This window comes from Thermobia domestica, chromosome 17, assembly GCF_964235325.1.
Source record: "Thermobia domestica chromosome 17, izTheDome1.hap1.1, whole genome shotgun sequence".
NCBI classification, from domain to species: domain Eukaryota; kingdom Metazoa; phylum Arthropoda; class Insecta; order Zygentoma; family Lepismatidae; genus Thermobia; species Thermobia domestica.
In genome coordinates this window covers 117,239,026-117,255,322 of record NC_137470.1, presented here as the reverse complement: position 1 = coordinate 117,255,322, position 16,297 = coordinate 117,239,026, and the positions used below count along the sequence as shown (strand labels likewise).

The window sequence follows — 16,297 nt, the reverse complement described above, 5'->3', positions numbered from 1 at the left end:
ACTAAATGATAAATCACAATCTGGTTGTTTTGGTGCTCCATTTAGTTGCTTTTCTACAAAATTTGGTTGGAAAATAAAATTTATATTGGCAACACTGATCTATGGAAGCGTAGTTATGTGTCATCCTTCACGGCAACTCAACCAACGTTACTTGTTTGTTTCGCAACTTTCACTCTAGATGTCGTGGCAGTAGGAATGTGCATTGCATATTTTATGCATTATTCTTTGTTCTTGGCGGTCGTGCTTTGATTGGCTAATAATGACCAATCACTGGTTAGAACAATTGAAAAGGACGTGTGCAAAAGACAAAGAGCGTCACAAGAATTGCGCTTTTACCGAAGGGAGATCCATCTGGGCAGCAGTCACATATTGAAGTGCGTCAAATTTTTAGTAAAGTTTGTGCCTTATTGTCTTCATTGTTGTGAGCAAAGGATAACACTTAGTAAGTATACAAAGTTGTCAAAAATTATTCCTTTGGTCAATTGATTTTCCTGGAATTATGATCAAATTCGGCAGGTCTGGAGATTTCCAACATGGCGTGGTTGTAAGTAATACAACGCAGTTAGCCTAGAAAAGAAGTCGCAATCAGTATAGACAAGTGAAATTAGTATAGTTAATCAGGAAACAAGCATTTACTTATTTTGTAAGAATGATGTGATATCTACGAAATCAGGTAAGAAACATTTTATTCAAATACGTTTATCGTTATACTTAGGTTGCACGTGGAACAAAGGAACGTACGTGATCAGAAAATATAAGGTTTGAATAATTACCGGCATTAATTTTATGTCAATAGTAAGAGAAACGAAGAAATATGCCATGTTTACGAGAATATCTTGTTCTAAACAATGCACTACAAAACCCGTATTCATAAGTTTACTGTTTCGTAGATTTATAACGGTGTTGTTTTGTGTAGTGTTACAATAACGATGTACTAAAATGTTACTATTAGTTAATTTGTTCTTTATTTGCATTCCTATAGCGAATATTCTTGATATGGATTATGTAATGAGATTTATTTTTTTTTCTACGTGGATTTCTGTAAATGTGTAAACTTGCCCAGCAATGCACATATACATATATATAATGTACCGGCATCCTGAGAAGAGTTTGGTTCGGTAGTTGGGTGTTCTTAGAGTAGTGTTTGTTAACTGTACTTGATGCCGCCAAACTCTCGGTACTAAACATTTGGAGATTGTGTAAAACGCATTCGGCATCTGGAGAGAAAATAACTGCACGGTATGCTTACATTTTTATTGTCTACCGTTGGACATAAACAGGCAATACGTGATGTGTTTTTTTTTTTTTTTTTTTTGTTTGCTTGCTTTCCGTTAACAAATATCAATATAACTTACTTCAACAAATTAAATGCGAAAAAAAATGCAAGGGAGGAAGCAAAATTGTGGTAAGTTGTGGAGGTATTAACGCTGTGTTAATAAAGAAGATGCAAGGCGTAAATTCATTTTTGTTAGTGCGAGTGTACAGTAACACTTAATACGAATATCACTAAGTTTATATGTACTGTAGATATTTTACCAACTATGTTTAAACTGCCTTCTTTTTGGGGGGGTCTAACGTTCCTTTCCGGTACACGAGGCTATGCCAATGATCTACAGCTTAACTTGGGATCTGAACCACAGAAGCTTATACTGGGAATGAACCCAGGTCTCTCGCACCAAAACTACTTACACTAACTGTGTAGCTATAAAGAAGTTAACGTCTCTCTTTGATTTTGAAGTACTATTTTCTAGTGACTGTACAATAACATTTAACGTAATTTTGTTAAATTTACTGTATATATATTTTACGAACTATGAAAGCATACTTTCTTTCAGTTACTAATATACAGAGACGGCTCGCCAGGAAAGTCACGTCTTTAAGATTTAATATTTTATTCCTAGTAACTAAAGAAGGAAAATTTATTTAGTGTTCTAATTGTCATATACAAGATTTAGAAAGATAACACTTCTTTTCTTAGCATTGATCCCAAAACATGTGAGAATGTGGTGGACAACATCGTGCCGTGGATTTACTGTGGTTATTCCATTTCCTTTCACATTTTCATTCCACTGTTTATTTCGTAAGCATTGACTTTCATCAACCATTCGTTTCATTTAGCTTATTCTACATAATTGTGCGACGTTAAGCTATGAAGTCAATTTCAATTTCATCATTAGATAAAGAGCTTAATATAAGTTTTGTTTTTGTTATTTACCTGAAATATAACGTTCTTTTGTATCACCAAGGCTATATGAGATTCTGATTTACGGCTTAGCGTGGAATCTAAAACACTTGAGCTCCCAAAGGGAATTGAATCCGAGTCTCCTCCACCTAAGATGTGTGTACTAACCACACAGTCACAAAACAGAGCTAACATTCCGTTTTGTTTCTCGTGAAACATTTTGTATGTAGATCATGAAACCTCGTTGACCTACGACCAACTTTGGTTATAACTGTCCAATCCAAAGTCGGTAAGAGACCTATTTGAATCAGGTAATGCAAAAAGGGATTCAGTCAAACAAACTTAATTCTAAGGAAAAAAAATAAAAAATGCATTTTTGAAAATAAAAAATCAAAATGAACTTTTTGCATGTAGATAAAAATTACATTAATCAAATACTGTATAGGGAAACTTTTTTGTGCGTTACCATAGTAACCAAACTATTTTCCGCTGCGGACCGAAGCCCTCCTTGCACGTAAATTATAAAAGCCCTGTATTTTGTATTATTATTATTATTATTATTATTATGTGTGCAGATTGATCGTACATATCCACAGATTTGTAAAATTTACAGAAGAAATTTGTAATATTTTTTTAATAGTGTAGTGTGTAGAAAATGAAAACATAGTGCGTTGTTACCTGGAAGATGCGTATGTACGTGAAAATACAGTAATGGAAGTCGAATCTGGTATGCGCGTATTCGCCCAAATGGTAAGTAGTGATGGATGCACAATTTCTAAAACTTACAGAATGAATTGGTATTAATATTATAATAGAAGAGTATGTGAATAATCAAGGTACGTTGTGTTCTTACGTCCGACATGGGTTTGTGGGTAGAAAAACAGACATTGAAATGTAACATCTTGCACACATATTCTCCTTCATGTACTCATTGAGCACAGTGTATAAAGTGAAGGAAGGTGATTCAGGGTAGACTAAGGTGAAGAGTTATGAAGCGGAACCATTGAAGTGTTCGTGAAGTTCTTACAAATTTCTGAAGTTGTTACAAATCGTCAACGCGGAAGGTTGCTAAGATGTGAAGATATGAAGAATAGTAGAAGGTAACTTTTTCTTTCTTTTCAGATTTCCATTTGAAATGGCAAATGAAAGTACCAATCACATATCTTTGTATCGTGAAAGCAGTGGTTTTCCACAATTCTCGTTTACACGTATACTCACCATCGCTGACGCGCCAGGTCCTTTCTGACACACTCCTCGCTACCGCTCGGTCACCCTACTGTGCTCCTGCCCTGACTCGTTTAGATAGCATTCGTGGTTTTTAGTGCTCATTTAGCACAGATTGGTTGGTGTTTTTGCACAAGACCTCTTAAACAAATCTGCACCGGGTAATGCAAGGGCACACCTCAGATATGCTTGGTGAAGGTACAAAAAGTAAATTGCAGAGAGAAAGAAGTATATAGTTCATGCATTTATGTATGATCAGTACAATCAATCTGTACGTTATTTTGTTGCTCGTTGTTAACACAAAACTGTTTTAAGACGTTTTATGCCCAGTGGAAAGTCTATAATAGATATAAAAACGTAACTCCAAATGGAAACTAGAAAATTAATGTAGTCACAAACATATATTTAAGACAATACTGCATATTGAATATTGTTTTAAGATTTGTTCTTCTCATATAAAGAGAGCACTATCAATAGTCTTAGCCTTCTGGCTCGAGCTGTTCAACTGTAGGCCTATTCATAATCAATTCATAAAAGTGTTTGTGTTCATCAGGAACATAGGATAGAAGTTTCATGACATCATTGATTGTGGCACTCTTCATGGAAACATTACCAACTGCATAAGCTGCAGGTGATGACAATGTTGTATTTTGTTGTTCATCTTTGCATATTTTGAATGAGTATGTCACTATACTGTTAATGGTTTGACTTGCAAAGATTGTAACAAAGTTCTCTTTATAACAAGACAACTTCAGTTAATTTTAGGTAAGTTAGTTGAGATACAGTTAGGAATCTAAGAACGTAATATGTTAGGGCTACCATTCATTCTTGATTTCTAGGAGATGTTCTCCTTTTGGACTCTGTAATTTGCGTCTGGGTGGGTTTTCCTCGTAGATAAAAATTAGACTACATTAATCGAATGCTATTGCCACTAACATATAAAACAAATATAATTATTCATGCAGAAATGACTTACTGACTCAACCTTATTTTGAAAAGAATAATTAAAGTTTTCGTCTGTTTATAAAATGTCAGACCAATGAAACTGAAGCCCAAATGCATAGAAACACAGGCAGTACCTTATAGGAACAAAATTCCGTTGTTAACTCAATTTCGCCATTATGGTGATTGAAGCCCTTTTGCATGGACTAATTCATTTCTCAAAACTACTAGTCTTGTAATATGTTTTATACAAGTCGTAAAATATCGTCAAAAAAGGAATGCTATAATAATAGTATAGGCCTAAGTTAAATCTAAATACAAAATGCTGATACTCGTAATTTGTCATGATTTTACGATATATACAATTGTAAAATATTTGAATTTATACTAGTATTACAAAGATATTAGTTTCACGAAAGAGGCTCGGATCTGAATTCGTACAAAATTTCATTGTACGAACTCTCACAAATTAAAGCAATTAATCGGTGTTCATACACGTGGTTACATTACTTCCGTCTTATTCGTACCTTGTACGAGCAAAACGGTATTTTTTATATAAAAACTAGAAAACAAACCAAAAAATCAACATTCCGGTACTATCAGAAACCAATTCTGCTGAAGAATATAATTGGTTTAAAATACAAATGTTTGGTTTTTAATACAAAACCAGTTTCAAAACCGTAATTGGTTTTCTGAAAGTTTTTTTAAAAATCTGTTTCGCCTTTTCTAAAAATAACGAAGACTGAAGAACCTATATTTGTGCCCGAGGAAAGAAACAAAGGAGAATTTTCTTGGTGGTGGGTTCTTTCTTACTTTTTTTTTAACATTCAGTTGATTTTGTTCCCATTTCATAAATAAATATTTTTCTAATTACTCTATAATAATTTATCTTGTAAAAATATCACAAGGTGTAGTTCATCTTGGGGAAAGATTTTCTTTGGACAAAGATTTTCGGAAACGTTTATTGTAATTATGTTTGTATTTTGTAAACAAATGTATCCTATCAGAGTGCATACATTGTGATAGAATGAAGTGAAATATGAATTTACTTGCTTGTAAAATACATAAATGACTTACATTCTTTTCTCAATGTTCCAATTGCAGTGAGAACTTCTTGTAATGACAACAATAAAGCATCAATTGCTTACATATGCTAACACTTTCACAAATGAATTCGTACGGGAAGTACCGTGGTTCAGTGATGTACCGTGGTTCAGTGACTTACTTCTGGTGTGTGGGTTCCCGCGCCAAAGTAAGTTTATGATGGGCAACATCGTTTTCGTCGGTCTTCTCGGAGTAATCTCGTTTCCTGCCATACTATCATTCCATCATCATTCATTTGCATCCGTCTTTCTTAGCCTACAGGGCATAATCATGGGACATTAAACTGAAAGATTTCATTTCATTTCAAATATACTCACTTTTATAAGAAACACCAATACAATATTCATAATGCCAAATACTTTGTAAGTTTTCACATGTTAGTTCATTTCCGTTAGGTAGTAATCAATTGTACGGCAACTAATCAACGATAACACAGCCACACACACAAAAATAAAAAGTTCTGTGCACCGGACCCCAGAGTCTGGATTTGATGTATTTTGCTACACAGAATCCAAATTTCGAAACCTCGGGATGATCGATCGTGTCAATTTTTTATGGGCGAAAAACTTTAGCGATTTTAGACAGGGAGGGTACATGTAACACAGCCATCCAAAAGAACAAAAGTTCTGCACAGCGTACCCAGGGTATGGATTCGATGTATTTTGGTATACAGAATCAAAATTTCAAAACCCCAGGACGATTTACAGTGTCAATTTTGTTTCATGGGTGGAAAATGTATGTGCTGTCTTATGTACCAAAATTCGCTGAAATTTTTCGCCCATAAAAAAACTGACATCATCTTGGGGTTTTGAAATTTGCATTCTGTGTACCAGAATACATCGAATCCATAATCCGGGGTCCAGCACAGAACTTTCATTTTTTGTGTGTGGCTGTCTAATCGTTACTGCATCTAATTAAGTGGCTTAGGGAAAGTCAACGGTAAGCGCGACTTCTGGTGAAATTCAGTTACCAGGTGGAATGGGTTAGGATCGAAACACAAAACAGTATGTACGTAATTTTATTTTGGAAATATATCATCAGGAGGTAGGGGAAGCTTGTTTGGTAGTTGACACTGCATTTCATTGCATGCGAATCTTAACTTTCTTTTATTACCTTACTCGAAAATTCGAAAGGCGGCTCGGTACCTTTATGGTAGTGCGTTTACCTCTGGTGCGTGGGGTCCTTGGTTCAATCTCCCACCAAGTAAATGATTCGTGGACAACATCGCGTCCGTGGTGTTTCTAATGGTATTCCCATTTCCTCCCATATTCTCATTCCACCAATTATTCCATCATGATTCACTTACCTTATTCACTGTTTCTCTTAGCCTAAAGAGCATAATTGTAGGATGTAAACTGAAATGTTTCATTTCATTTTCGAAAATTAAAAAAAAAATCACTCATGATATTCTTCCTCCAAAACCGCTCAATTATGCTGAAACCCTTTCTGAATAAATATATGACAGCAGCTTTCTTCTACTCTCGAATAATTGGTAGATATTGCTTAGCGTGCACGACTCCAAAGTTATAAGAAAACCAGTTGAGGATGTTCCAAGAGCATTGTCAGAACGAACTTTAAAATAGAACTTCTTGTTCTCTACGCCAAAAACGATGGTAGTCTATTTGTCTCTCATAACTAGAGGAAGAATAATTGCTTTTTGAATCCGGAATGCCTACAGAGCAAGTTGCTCGAGCCATGAGCCTGGATATTAAAACCATTAGATATGAAATTGAACGATTCGAAGTAAAAGATGAACATGGATTACAAACTAAAGTGAAATTGAGTAAACCGAAAGTGACAATGAAAGACAAAAATATTTCGATTAATGAAGCTAACGCAGCAGACCTGTTCGCTGCTGCAACAAAACTGAAAACAACTTTAGGTCTCTAATGCATTGCAGAGACATTTAACTGTACTGATGTTATTTGTTCTGTTTTGCAGATCAAACTGACAGATGCGCATATACATGCTCGCATAGAGTTCGCAAGGACGAATATCAACAAGCAAAAGACTTTTGGAACCGTGTAATCATGAGTGATGAGAAAGTGTTTAGTTTATACGAAGGAGAAAACCTGTTACAACGTTCTACGATATATTGTTTTGCGAAGACACATGCCCAAAATGGAGGGCTCAAAATTGAAAAAAAAATGTATCATCTGTCAATGACTTACGGTTCCCGAGATATGACTCTTAAATCTCCCAAAATCGGAATTTTTTGGCCAATATCTCGCGAACAGTAAGAGTGACGCGAAAAGTTCCATCACTTTCTCCGATAGTTTTTGATGCTCTATCCAGTGGAGGGCTCAAAAATGAAAAATTCACAAATAACAGACACACAAAACATACACGCACACAGAAAGAGAGAGAGAGAGAGAGGCATAGAGAATTCAATAACGAACTTCGTAAGTTCGTTGGAAATATTGACGGTGATACATATCCACCTATATGATGACAAAGAAAGATGCCTGGTGCCTACTTGTTTACTAGAACCTGGAGACAAGTCTATTACGTATGTCATTTAACTGCTGCTTTTAAGCAGTGAGTGGAATACCAAAACGTAAACACCGGCTGTGTTGCCAGATCTAATTTTCCTGAACATTAATCACACCACCTCACCCACACTTCCGCTTCGCCCCCAGTGACTCTAGTGCTTAAAACAACGTATGTGTGGGAAATGTTTAATATCGTCCTTGCTTTTATATCATTACAAGAAAGTTTTCGATTTCAACATGTTCAAGGAATTACATAATTTCAATCAGTGTTGGAAACTTTACCAATGTGAATTATATCACTGAAATAGTTACGATGTACTGTAAGTAGCATTATGATCTTCATGTCTATTGAAAACATCTACCTGATTCGGTGGGAAATTTATCTAAGAACTTTTTCGGTATAAAGCTTTTTGAAACAATTCAGATTTGCAATCCCCCGTAACTTTGTTCCTATTTATTAGAAATGCAGAGTGTTTCAAAATGAATACTAGGGCCGCGGTGGCTCAGTGGTAGAGCGTTCACCTCTGGTGCATGGGGTCACTGGTTCGATCCCAGCTCGCGCCAAGTGAACTTTGTGGTGGACAAACACCGTGTATATAGGTCTCCTTGCGGTTCTCCCGTTTCCTCCCACTTTATTGATTCCACCATTTCATTCATTTCTCATCATCACCGTCTCCTTTAGCCTAACTGGCATAACCGTAGGACGTAAAACTCAGAAATTTCATTTCATTTCATTTTCAAAATGAATATATGGTTTTTAAGGCTTTGTGGTATTTATTACAATTAACTTACAATTGAGGAGTTTTATGTAATAAGAGCGTAAGCGAGTTTACGCCCTTTTTTGCATCAAACGCATTTGTGGCTTTTTGCCATGCTTGTTTAGCCTCCTGGTAACATTTCAATTCAAAATCGGAATTAAATGCTGTATATTACATTGTTTTATCAAGAAAAAGATACTACTTAAATTTTCAACATCTTTTTCCTCCAACTGCATGTTTCAGACTTACGGCCTTTATTGCATCAAACTCCTCAATTATGAATAACACATCAAATGAAAGAGCAATTCAAACAGTTTTGTTCGCACACACGTGCATGCACTGTTTCCTTTGTCTACCAATAGAAAGCGCTAGTAGTAACGATGGCGACTAGTAAGCTGAATCCTTTTCGTGTTTTACATTTTGCAAATCCTGAATCTGTAGTTGCAGTTCAACCGTCTGTATGAAGAATTTTAAGGAGACCCTTACAACTACGTCCTTATCATTTGCAGTTGCTATAAGCTACAGACTATTGTTTACGTGCCATTTTTGCAAACGAAATTTTGCTGCATGATGAAGATTTTTTGAATCATGTCGTCATTAGTGATGAATCGACATTTTACCTAAGTGGTGATGCGAACACTCATAATGTTTGCATCTGGGGAGTCGGAAAATTCCCATGAGATGGTACAGTTGTAACGAGACTCCCCTAAATTTTTGAATGCGTTTTGTGCCATATCCTGGCGGAAAATTTAATGACCTTTCTTGCCTATCAACTCGATGAGCACTGTGTGACGAATGGTGCTCACATTGAACACTTGTAGCAAAAACTGTTTAAGTTGATTTTTTTTTCATTTGATGTATTGTTTATAATTGTTCGTTAAATGTAATAAATACTATAAGGTGTTAAAGCACCGATATTCATTTCGAAACACCCTGTATCATGATGAAACATCATGATCATCGTATTTAGCAGTAACGTATTTTAAATGTGCATTGCTCTTTCGACTCACTTGTGTTATTATTATTGTAGAGGCTTCCAAAATTTTGATGTTTGTGACACCATGGCGTATTTAGTTGGTAACACTGAATAATTAATTCGGTGCAATTAGTTTTTGTTCAATAGATTTGAGTATATAGTAATCTGACGTCGTGTCATTAAAAAAAGTGGCAGTAGTAGTATATTCTACATATACAGGGTGAGTCTTCATTTCTATTACAGCGTTTGGTGATTTAATTTTATGCTTTAAAAAAACAACCAAAAACGTATATATACACAAACACCAAAAGCGACATATTTTCAAGTTTATATGCGCAAAAGTTTTACAGAACTAAACTTTGAAGCCCCATAGCTAAAACTAGTAGTTGTAGGTAAAGCAGGTTTGAGATACACAGAAAGCCATGGATGTTTTGCACTGTAAAAAAAATGAAACAAATTTCAGTACAGATCTTGAGGAGAAAATTGACGAAATAATGTTTATAAAGTGTGCTTCGTGTGTCCAAAAGTGTTAATTCTCTAAAAACAATATCTAGTATGACATATTTAAAACACGTCTTCTCGACAAACAGTTCGAAAACGAAGTGACGACATATATTTTGCACATTTTGTACATATATCTGGGACATACTTATACAACACAGTATCTAAAAAGAGTCAATATGTTTAATCCGGAGGTGCTCAAAAAGTGTCTGTGTCCTACTATGTCTAAACGTACTGTAGTTTCGTTATTTTTTGTAGTGTAAACAAGATTTTTAGGAATTATCACAAAAATGGATCAAAAGATTGCGATCTTGGCCAAGAATTAGTATTTGTATGAAGGTCCACAAAATGTTTGGGGGGCCTCCAAATATGGTTTTCCTATTTTCTATGGAATAAACACATCATACTGAGTTAAGTGATAGTTTGAGTTTAGCTACAGTATATGTAGTTCTCCAGATATAAGGCAACAAGAAATTTTTTGAATGAAATATATTGGATCTTTTGATCATATATATATATATATATATATATATATATATATATATATATATATATATATATATATATATATATATATATATATATATATATATACCGCTTCCAGATAAAGTAGACATTGAATTCAACATATAAAGTAAAATATTCACGAAAATTTTGTGAAGGGATTCCTGGAAATTCTTGGTGCCACTGAAAAACATTTGTAGATGATTTGGCGTTCTTTGCATACACTTGACAAAGCATTTGAGGTACTTCAGACGAAGTTTTCCCCAACCGCACCAGAAATTTCAGAAAGCTAATGAACAAAAACACTGAAATTTTGCATCATGCAAATACCAGAATAAGGACATTGTTTGGCATACCTTGTGATACCAAAATATTATCAGTGTTGCCTACCCATCATAAAGTTGATTTCATTTTGAAATAGCACTAAGTCAAGTTATTACGTGCTTCAAATTAACATGTAAAAGAAAAACATACGATATCACAGCTGCTATGCAGTGTTGCAACCTAAGAATATCCTAATATGACCAACATCCGAAGCAACAATAGCAATGTGACCCATCATACATGAGGGATGACTTCCTTCAGCGATTACACTATCCGAAAAAAGGGAAGGAAGATAGGATTAGGGAAGAAAGAATCCGGTCTGGGACCTGTATGTTAGGTACCATCCCGGCATTTGCCTAATGTGAATGAGCAAAACCTCACTAAGGATAGCTGACCTGGAAAAGCCTTTATACTTTTCCGAACGAGTGTACCTACTGGAATCAAACCCGGGACCACTCGCACCGCAAACGAGAGCGTTAGCTACTACGCTACGCGAGGCCTCTGAACGTTTAAGAAAACATCTTGTGAAGTTTGTTATATCAACACTCGCGAAAAGTACAGAGCCATTATTTGTAGATTTTGGATGGTTTTAAATAAATGAATTATGAATCTCTTAATACTTTTTACACAGTAGCATTCAAAACTTGATTTTGATTGTCCATGAGCGTGGGAAATCCCTCCTCTTTGGTTTTGTGGCTAGCAGCGCTGTTTTGGTGTACATGGTTCCGGTTTCGATTCGCAGTGTCTCAGAGGTTAAGCCCTTACTTCTGGTTCGTGTGGTAGAAGGTTCGATTTCAACTAGTGCCAAGTGGGGTTCCCCTGTTTCCTCGCACTTTCTTTAGTGCAGTCATTGATTATTATCTTCACCATCTCCCTTAACCTCGGGACATAATTGTGGGGCGTAAAACTTAAAAAAATCCTACAGTCTCTTTACAATTCCATTAAATTATCAAGTAAATAATTACTTTATGTTTGTAGCATCATTCAATGATGTTGAATATTAGAAAAGTGTTTTAAAATTGCACTTACCTCCCTTGAGAAAAGCAAATTGATATATACCACATTTGTCACCAGTTTTGACTCAACGAATACTCGAAATAAATGGCACGTGGTCTCCATTTGTTGATGTCCCTTGTTTGATTAGAAACTCGGGCGATTTGAGCACCATGCTCACTCTGGGTATCACTCCTGGAATCATGTTATCTGCAGGTACAGCTATCCAAACTTGCAGTGTTTCTTTATGCAAACTTTGACAACATTGTGTTAATATGTTTGCTTTCTGTTCTTTTTTTCTTCAGGAGTCATCATTGTTAAGAACTGCAGTGTATCCAGTTCATCTCTACATTGAACTAGTACTAAGACCGCTAGGAACCTTTAGCTATGCCAAAATATCCACCAAAGTCCGGAAAGAAAACTTGGATGGATACGCATCTATACAGAGTAAATAACGAAACACCTCAGGCACCTAAGCCATATAAACGCATTCGCATTGGTAAGTTTGTTTCCGAATGAGTTTTAGATGTAAGTAGGACTGGTTTTCAGTATAACAAGTAAAAGTCATTCTTTGGTAATCCTAGCTGAGCCTGTTGTCAGTGAAGGTGGAAACAAGTTTTATTTTTGTTGTTGCTGTTCTTGTTGTTGTTGTTTTTGTTGTTGTTGTTTAACAAATGCATAAGGAAAATCAAGAAAAAATATAAAAGAGCTAGTTGTACTGGAATTGCAAACTGATATATTGAGATTGAAGCTCAATGTTGAATTATATAAAACGGATTACCATCTTTCCTCTACATATGAAGGGTACGGGGAAAAAACAAGGAATGTCCATGTATGTGCTTTATCGGGTCCTTTGTCCTATCTGTTGGTGACTCTTGGCACTATTTGACTATCTATGCCATGCATGCGTACATGTAGAAATGTTCATGTAAAAAGTGGCAAAAGATTTCATAATCCCTTTCTTTGTACGCGGTTTTCAATATTAAAACGCCGTTATCTCGAAAATGCAGTTTTGTGACATTCCTTGTTTTTTCCCCTTACCCTTCAATGTGTATGCTTTATCTTTCACTAACATAGTTCATTATTATTTGAAGAAAAACAGACACAACGAGATTGTACTTTAATGTTTAGGCCGTTCTGAGTACGAGTGCCTTTTCCATGCCCTTCGTTGTTCATGATGGGGTGGAGTACTTAAAGTAGTGGCTTTCAAGATTTGTTATTTCTGGTGAAAGTGGGGGCGGCAAATGATGCAATTGCACGGGACAACAAATTGGCTAGTGCCAGGCCTGACTATGAGGTTAAAGAACACGTAAAATGTATACTACGTAACTAGGCCTCAAAAAGGGACTTTTTAAAAAGAATAAGGGGTATTTTGTGGCCCGTTTTCATTTTGGGGGGGTTGGACACCGGACGACTTTATGAAGAAAAACATCCATTAAAACAGAAGATCTGGTCACCTAGTTTATTATAATTCGTTAGTGCATCGTTTGTGTACGCAATTCCCAACCTTGTGCTTCATTAATTTCGGGGATATACTCGACAAGGTGTGTGGGCCGCAGTGGCTCAAGGGTAGAGCGTTCACCTCTGGTGCATGGGATCCTTTGTTCGATCCCAGCTCGCGCCAAGTGGACTTCGTGGTGGACAAACACCGTGTGCGTGGGTTTTCTCGAGGTTCTCCCGTTTCCTTCCACATTCTTCATTCCACCATTTTCATTCATTTCTCATCATTACCACCTCCTTTAGCCTAACCGACATAACCGTGGGACTAAAAACTGAAAGATTTCATTTCATTTTTATTTTTTTTCGGAAAGGTGTTGCGGCCTGGACTCACCATCTTGATCTTATTACTTCCTGAAACATAAGAAGAAAGTAAACATAATTTATTAAAACTAATTCTCATTCTTTCCACCCACAGAAACAAGTTTATTGCAATATTCGCTTCTGGGTTCCTAATCGTCACGGAAGACAAACGAAAGCTCATATTTTTCTCCCCCAAATAGGGTTAGTTTGTTAATGTATTTAAGGAACTTACTTACTACTTCAAAGGAAAAATTCCTGGGTGACCGGATGATAAATGCCTGCGCCAAACTGCTTAAGCTAGAAATTTCAAATTTGAACAGGACATAGGATTTGTACGTTACAGTATCACTAAGTAAGTTTTTGTAAATTTGAGAAGAAAGAAGGAAAGTGCTGTGCCATTTATTACAATAAGATGCTCATATCTTAAAATTCCTTAAATTTAGAGAAATGGAACGTACTTGTTTAGACTTCTCTTTAAAATAATTAAACAGGTGTTATAGTACTTTTGGTAATTTATTTGGAAGAAAAGGAATAAGCTAGCGAGGAAAAAGGTTGGAGAATGTAATTGTTATAATAATGAGATTTAGCTAACAAATGCCCATTCTTTGCGCAAGAAGATTGATGAAAAATATTTTGAAAATTTGAACTGCCTTTTCCTCCTTTACGATGCATATTTGAATCAAAGTGAAGCATAGAAAACACAGCTCGAACCAAATGTTATGTTCAGTACTGCATTTCATATTATGCAGCCGTTTTTCTTTGCGAAAAATTTGAACTCTCTTCTCCCCTTAAGATTATTATTAAGTATTCTGTCTGTTGATAGATCTTGGGACTAATAGAGAACCGTTCGTGTCCGGAAATCTTTCTTCCACATTTCTCGATCTTCAGCTTCATGTTTCAACTCGTAATATTTTCTTCTATTTTTCAAATCATTAATCAATTTCTTCTTTCTACTCTCGCTTTCCTTCCATCTTACCCTCTATGGTGGTATGGAGGGGGAAATTTCTTCGAGAAGTATGTCCAATGCAGTTCGTCTTTCTACGAAGGATGGTGGATAAGAGAGTCCTCTTCTTTCCTACATCTTTCAAAAATCTTCGTTATTTTCTCTCTATCTATTTTATCTTCTCCATCATCCTCCAACACTATTTTTTAAAACTTATTAAGGTACTTGAAAGTGTCAACTATGTTTCGAAGTTCATTTCAAATGGATCAATTGTTTTCGCATGATGAGGAGACAGGGAATGTTGAAAGATTATAGAAAATTTTCCGTGCCTCTCTCCCAAACAAGTGAAATTTTCGAAAACGCTTAAATATGTCACCCATTGTTTTTAGCTACGAGTTCAAATGAAAATTTCGCTGTAGTCTTTTCTTATTTTTAATTAAGTTTCTTTTATTCTCTACTTTTCAGTATATATTATGAACTATGAAGTACCTAATAATAATAAAAAGAAAAGTTGTGTTTTTAAATAAATTTACCGGTGTCAATTCATGTGGCTCCTATAAGTTCAATCTTCTCACATTATTGATTGCACGAAACAGCCGAACGACAGCATTACGAGAGCCGCCAAACGACAGTGGTATGGTGTATGCCTAATTCGTCTGCAATGGCATGGAGCCACCAAACAACAGTGGTATGATGTATGCCTAACTCGTTAGCAATGGCTTGGATCCGCCAAATGACAATGGTATGATGTATGCCTAACTAGTTTGCAATGGCATGGAGCCGCCAAATGACAGAGGTACGGTGAATGCCTAACTCGTCAGCAATGTAATGAAGCCGCCAAACGACAGTGGTATGGCGATGCCTAACTCTTTAGCAATGGCATGGAGCCGCCGAACGACAGTGGTATGGTGTATGCCTAGCTCATCTGCAAAGGCAAGAATATTTTCCGAGGGTCCACTTCCACGGTGTTGTTGAGGGGCTCATCCGAACATGATGTTGGTCGGTACTTATGGAACTTATTTTGCAATGCTGTGTCATCAAAATGAAATTTAACAAACCAACGATGGACTGTGCATTTATTCTCCGCTTCTGTTCCAAATCCACTGTTAATGATTTCCTTGTTTTTATTTGCTATGTAGAATTTCCCAGTTTGAAATCTTAAAGAAAAATAACTCACAATTGTCTGTTCTCTATGGGGCACTTTCATACAAATCCGTTCAAGAACGCACAACCTCCTAACTGTCTTATCAGCCCAGCCTATTTACTGGATGGGTATTGAGTTTGTATCCTTAAATACGTGATATTAGTCCATCCCTGTGTTGTGTTACTGAAATGTGCTTTTCATCAGATGTTAAAACGTCTATATCATTTGCATTATCCTAGTAGGTCTAATTACTTTTACTTAAAGGTGTTTCTAATTGATTAGTTCAGGCAATCAATTGATGTTTGACAATCTGAGAATGTCAGAACAAGATTTCATTGAGAATCTAAGCTTCTGACGCACGAGGAGGATAAAGATCCATATAAGTGTGATCATGAATATCAGAACAGATG

The 16,297-nt window shown here is 35.9% G+C and overlaps 1 protein-coding gene across 1 annotated transcript in view; it reads left to right on the top strand.

The window, feature by feature from the left end:
- Positions 1-207: 207 nt before the first annotated feature.
- The window catches only part of LOC145674665 (uncharacterized), a 29,327-nt gene continuing 13,237 nt past the window's right edge, over positions 208-16,297 (top strand). Inside the window, exons 1-2 of the mRNA XM_081744888.1 lie at positions 208-442; positions 12,306-12,499. Of these exons, the coding sequence (XP_081601014.1) occupies positions 12,388-12,499 (112 nt within the window). The 5' untranslated portion in view covers positions 208-442; positions 12,306-12,387. The remainder of the gene's footprint in view (positions 443-12,305; positions 12,500-16,297) is intronic.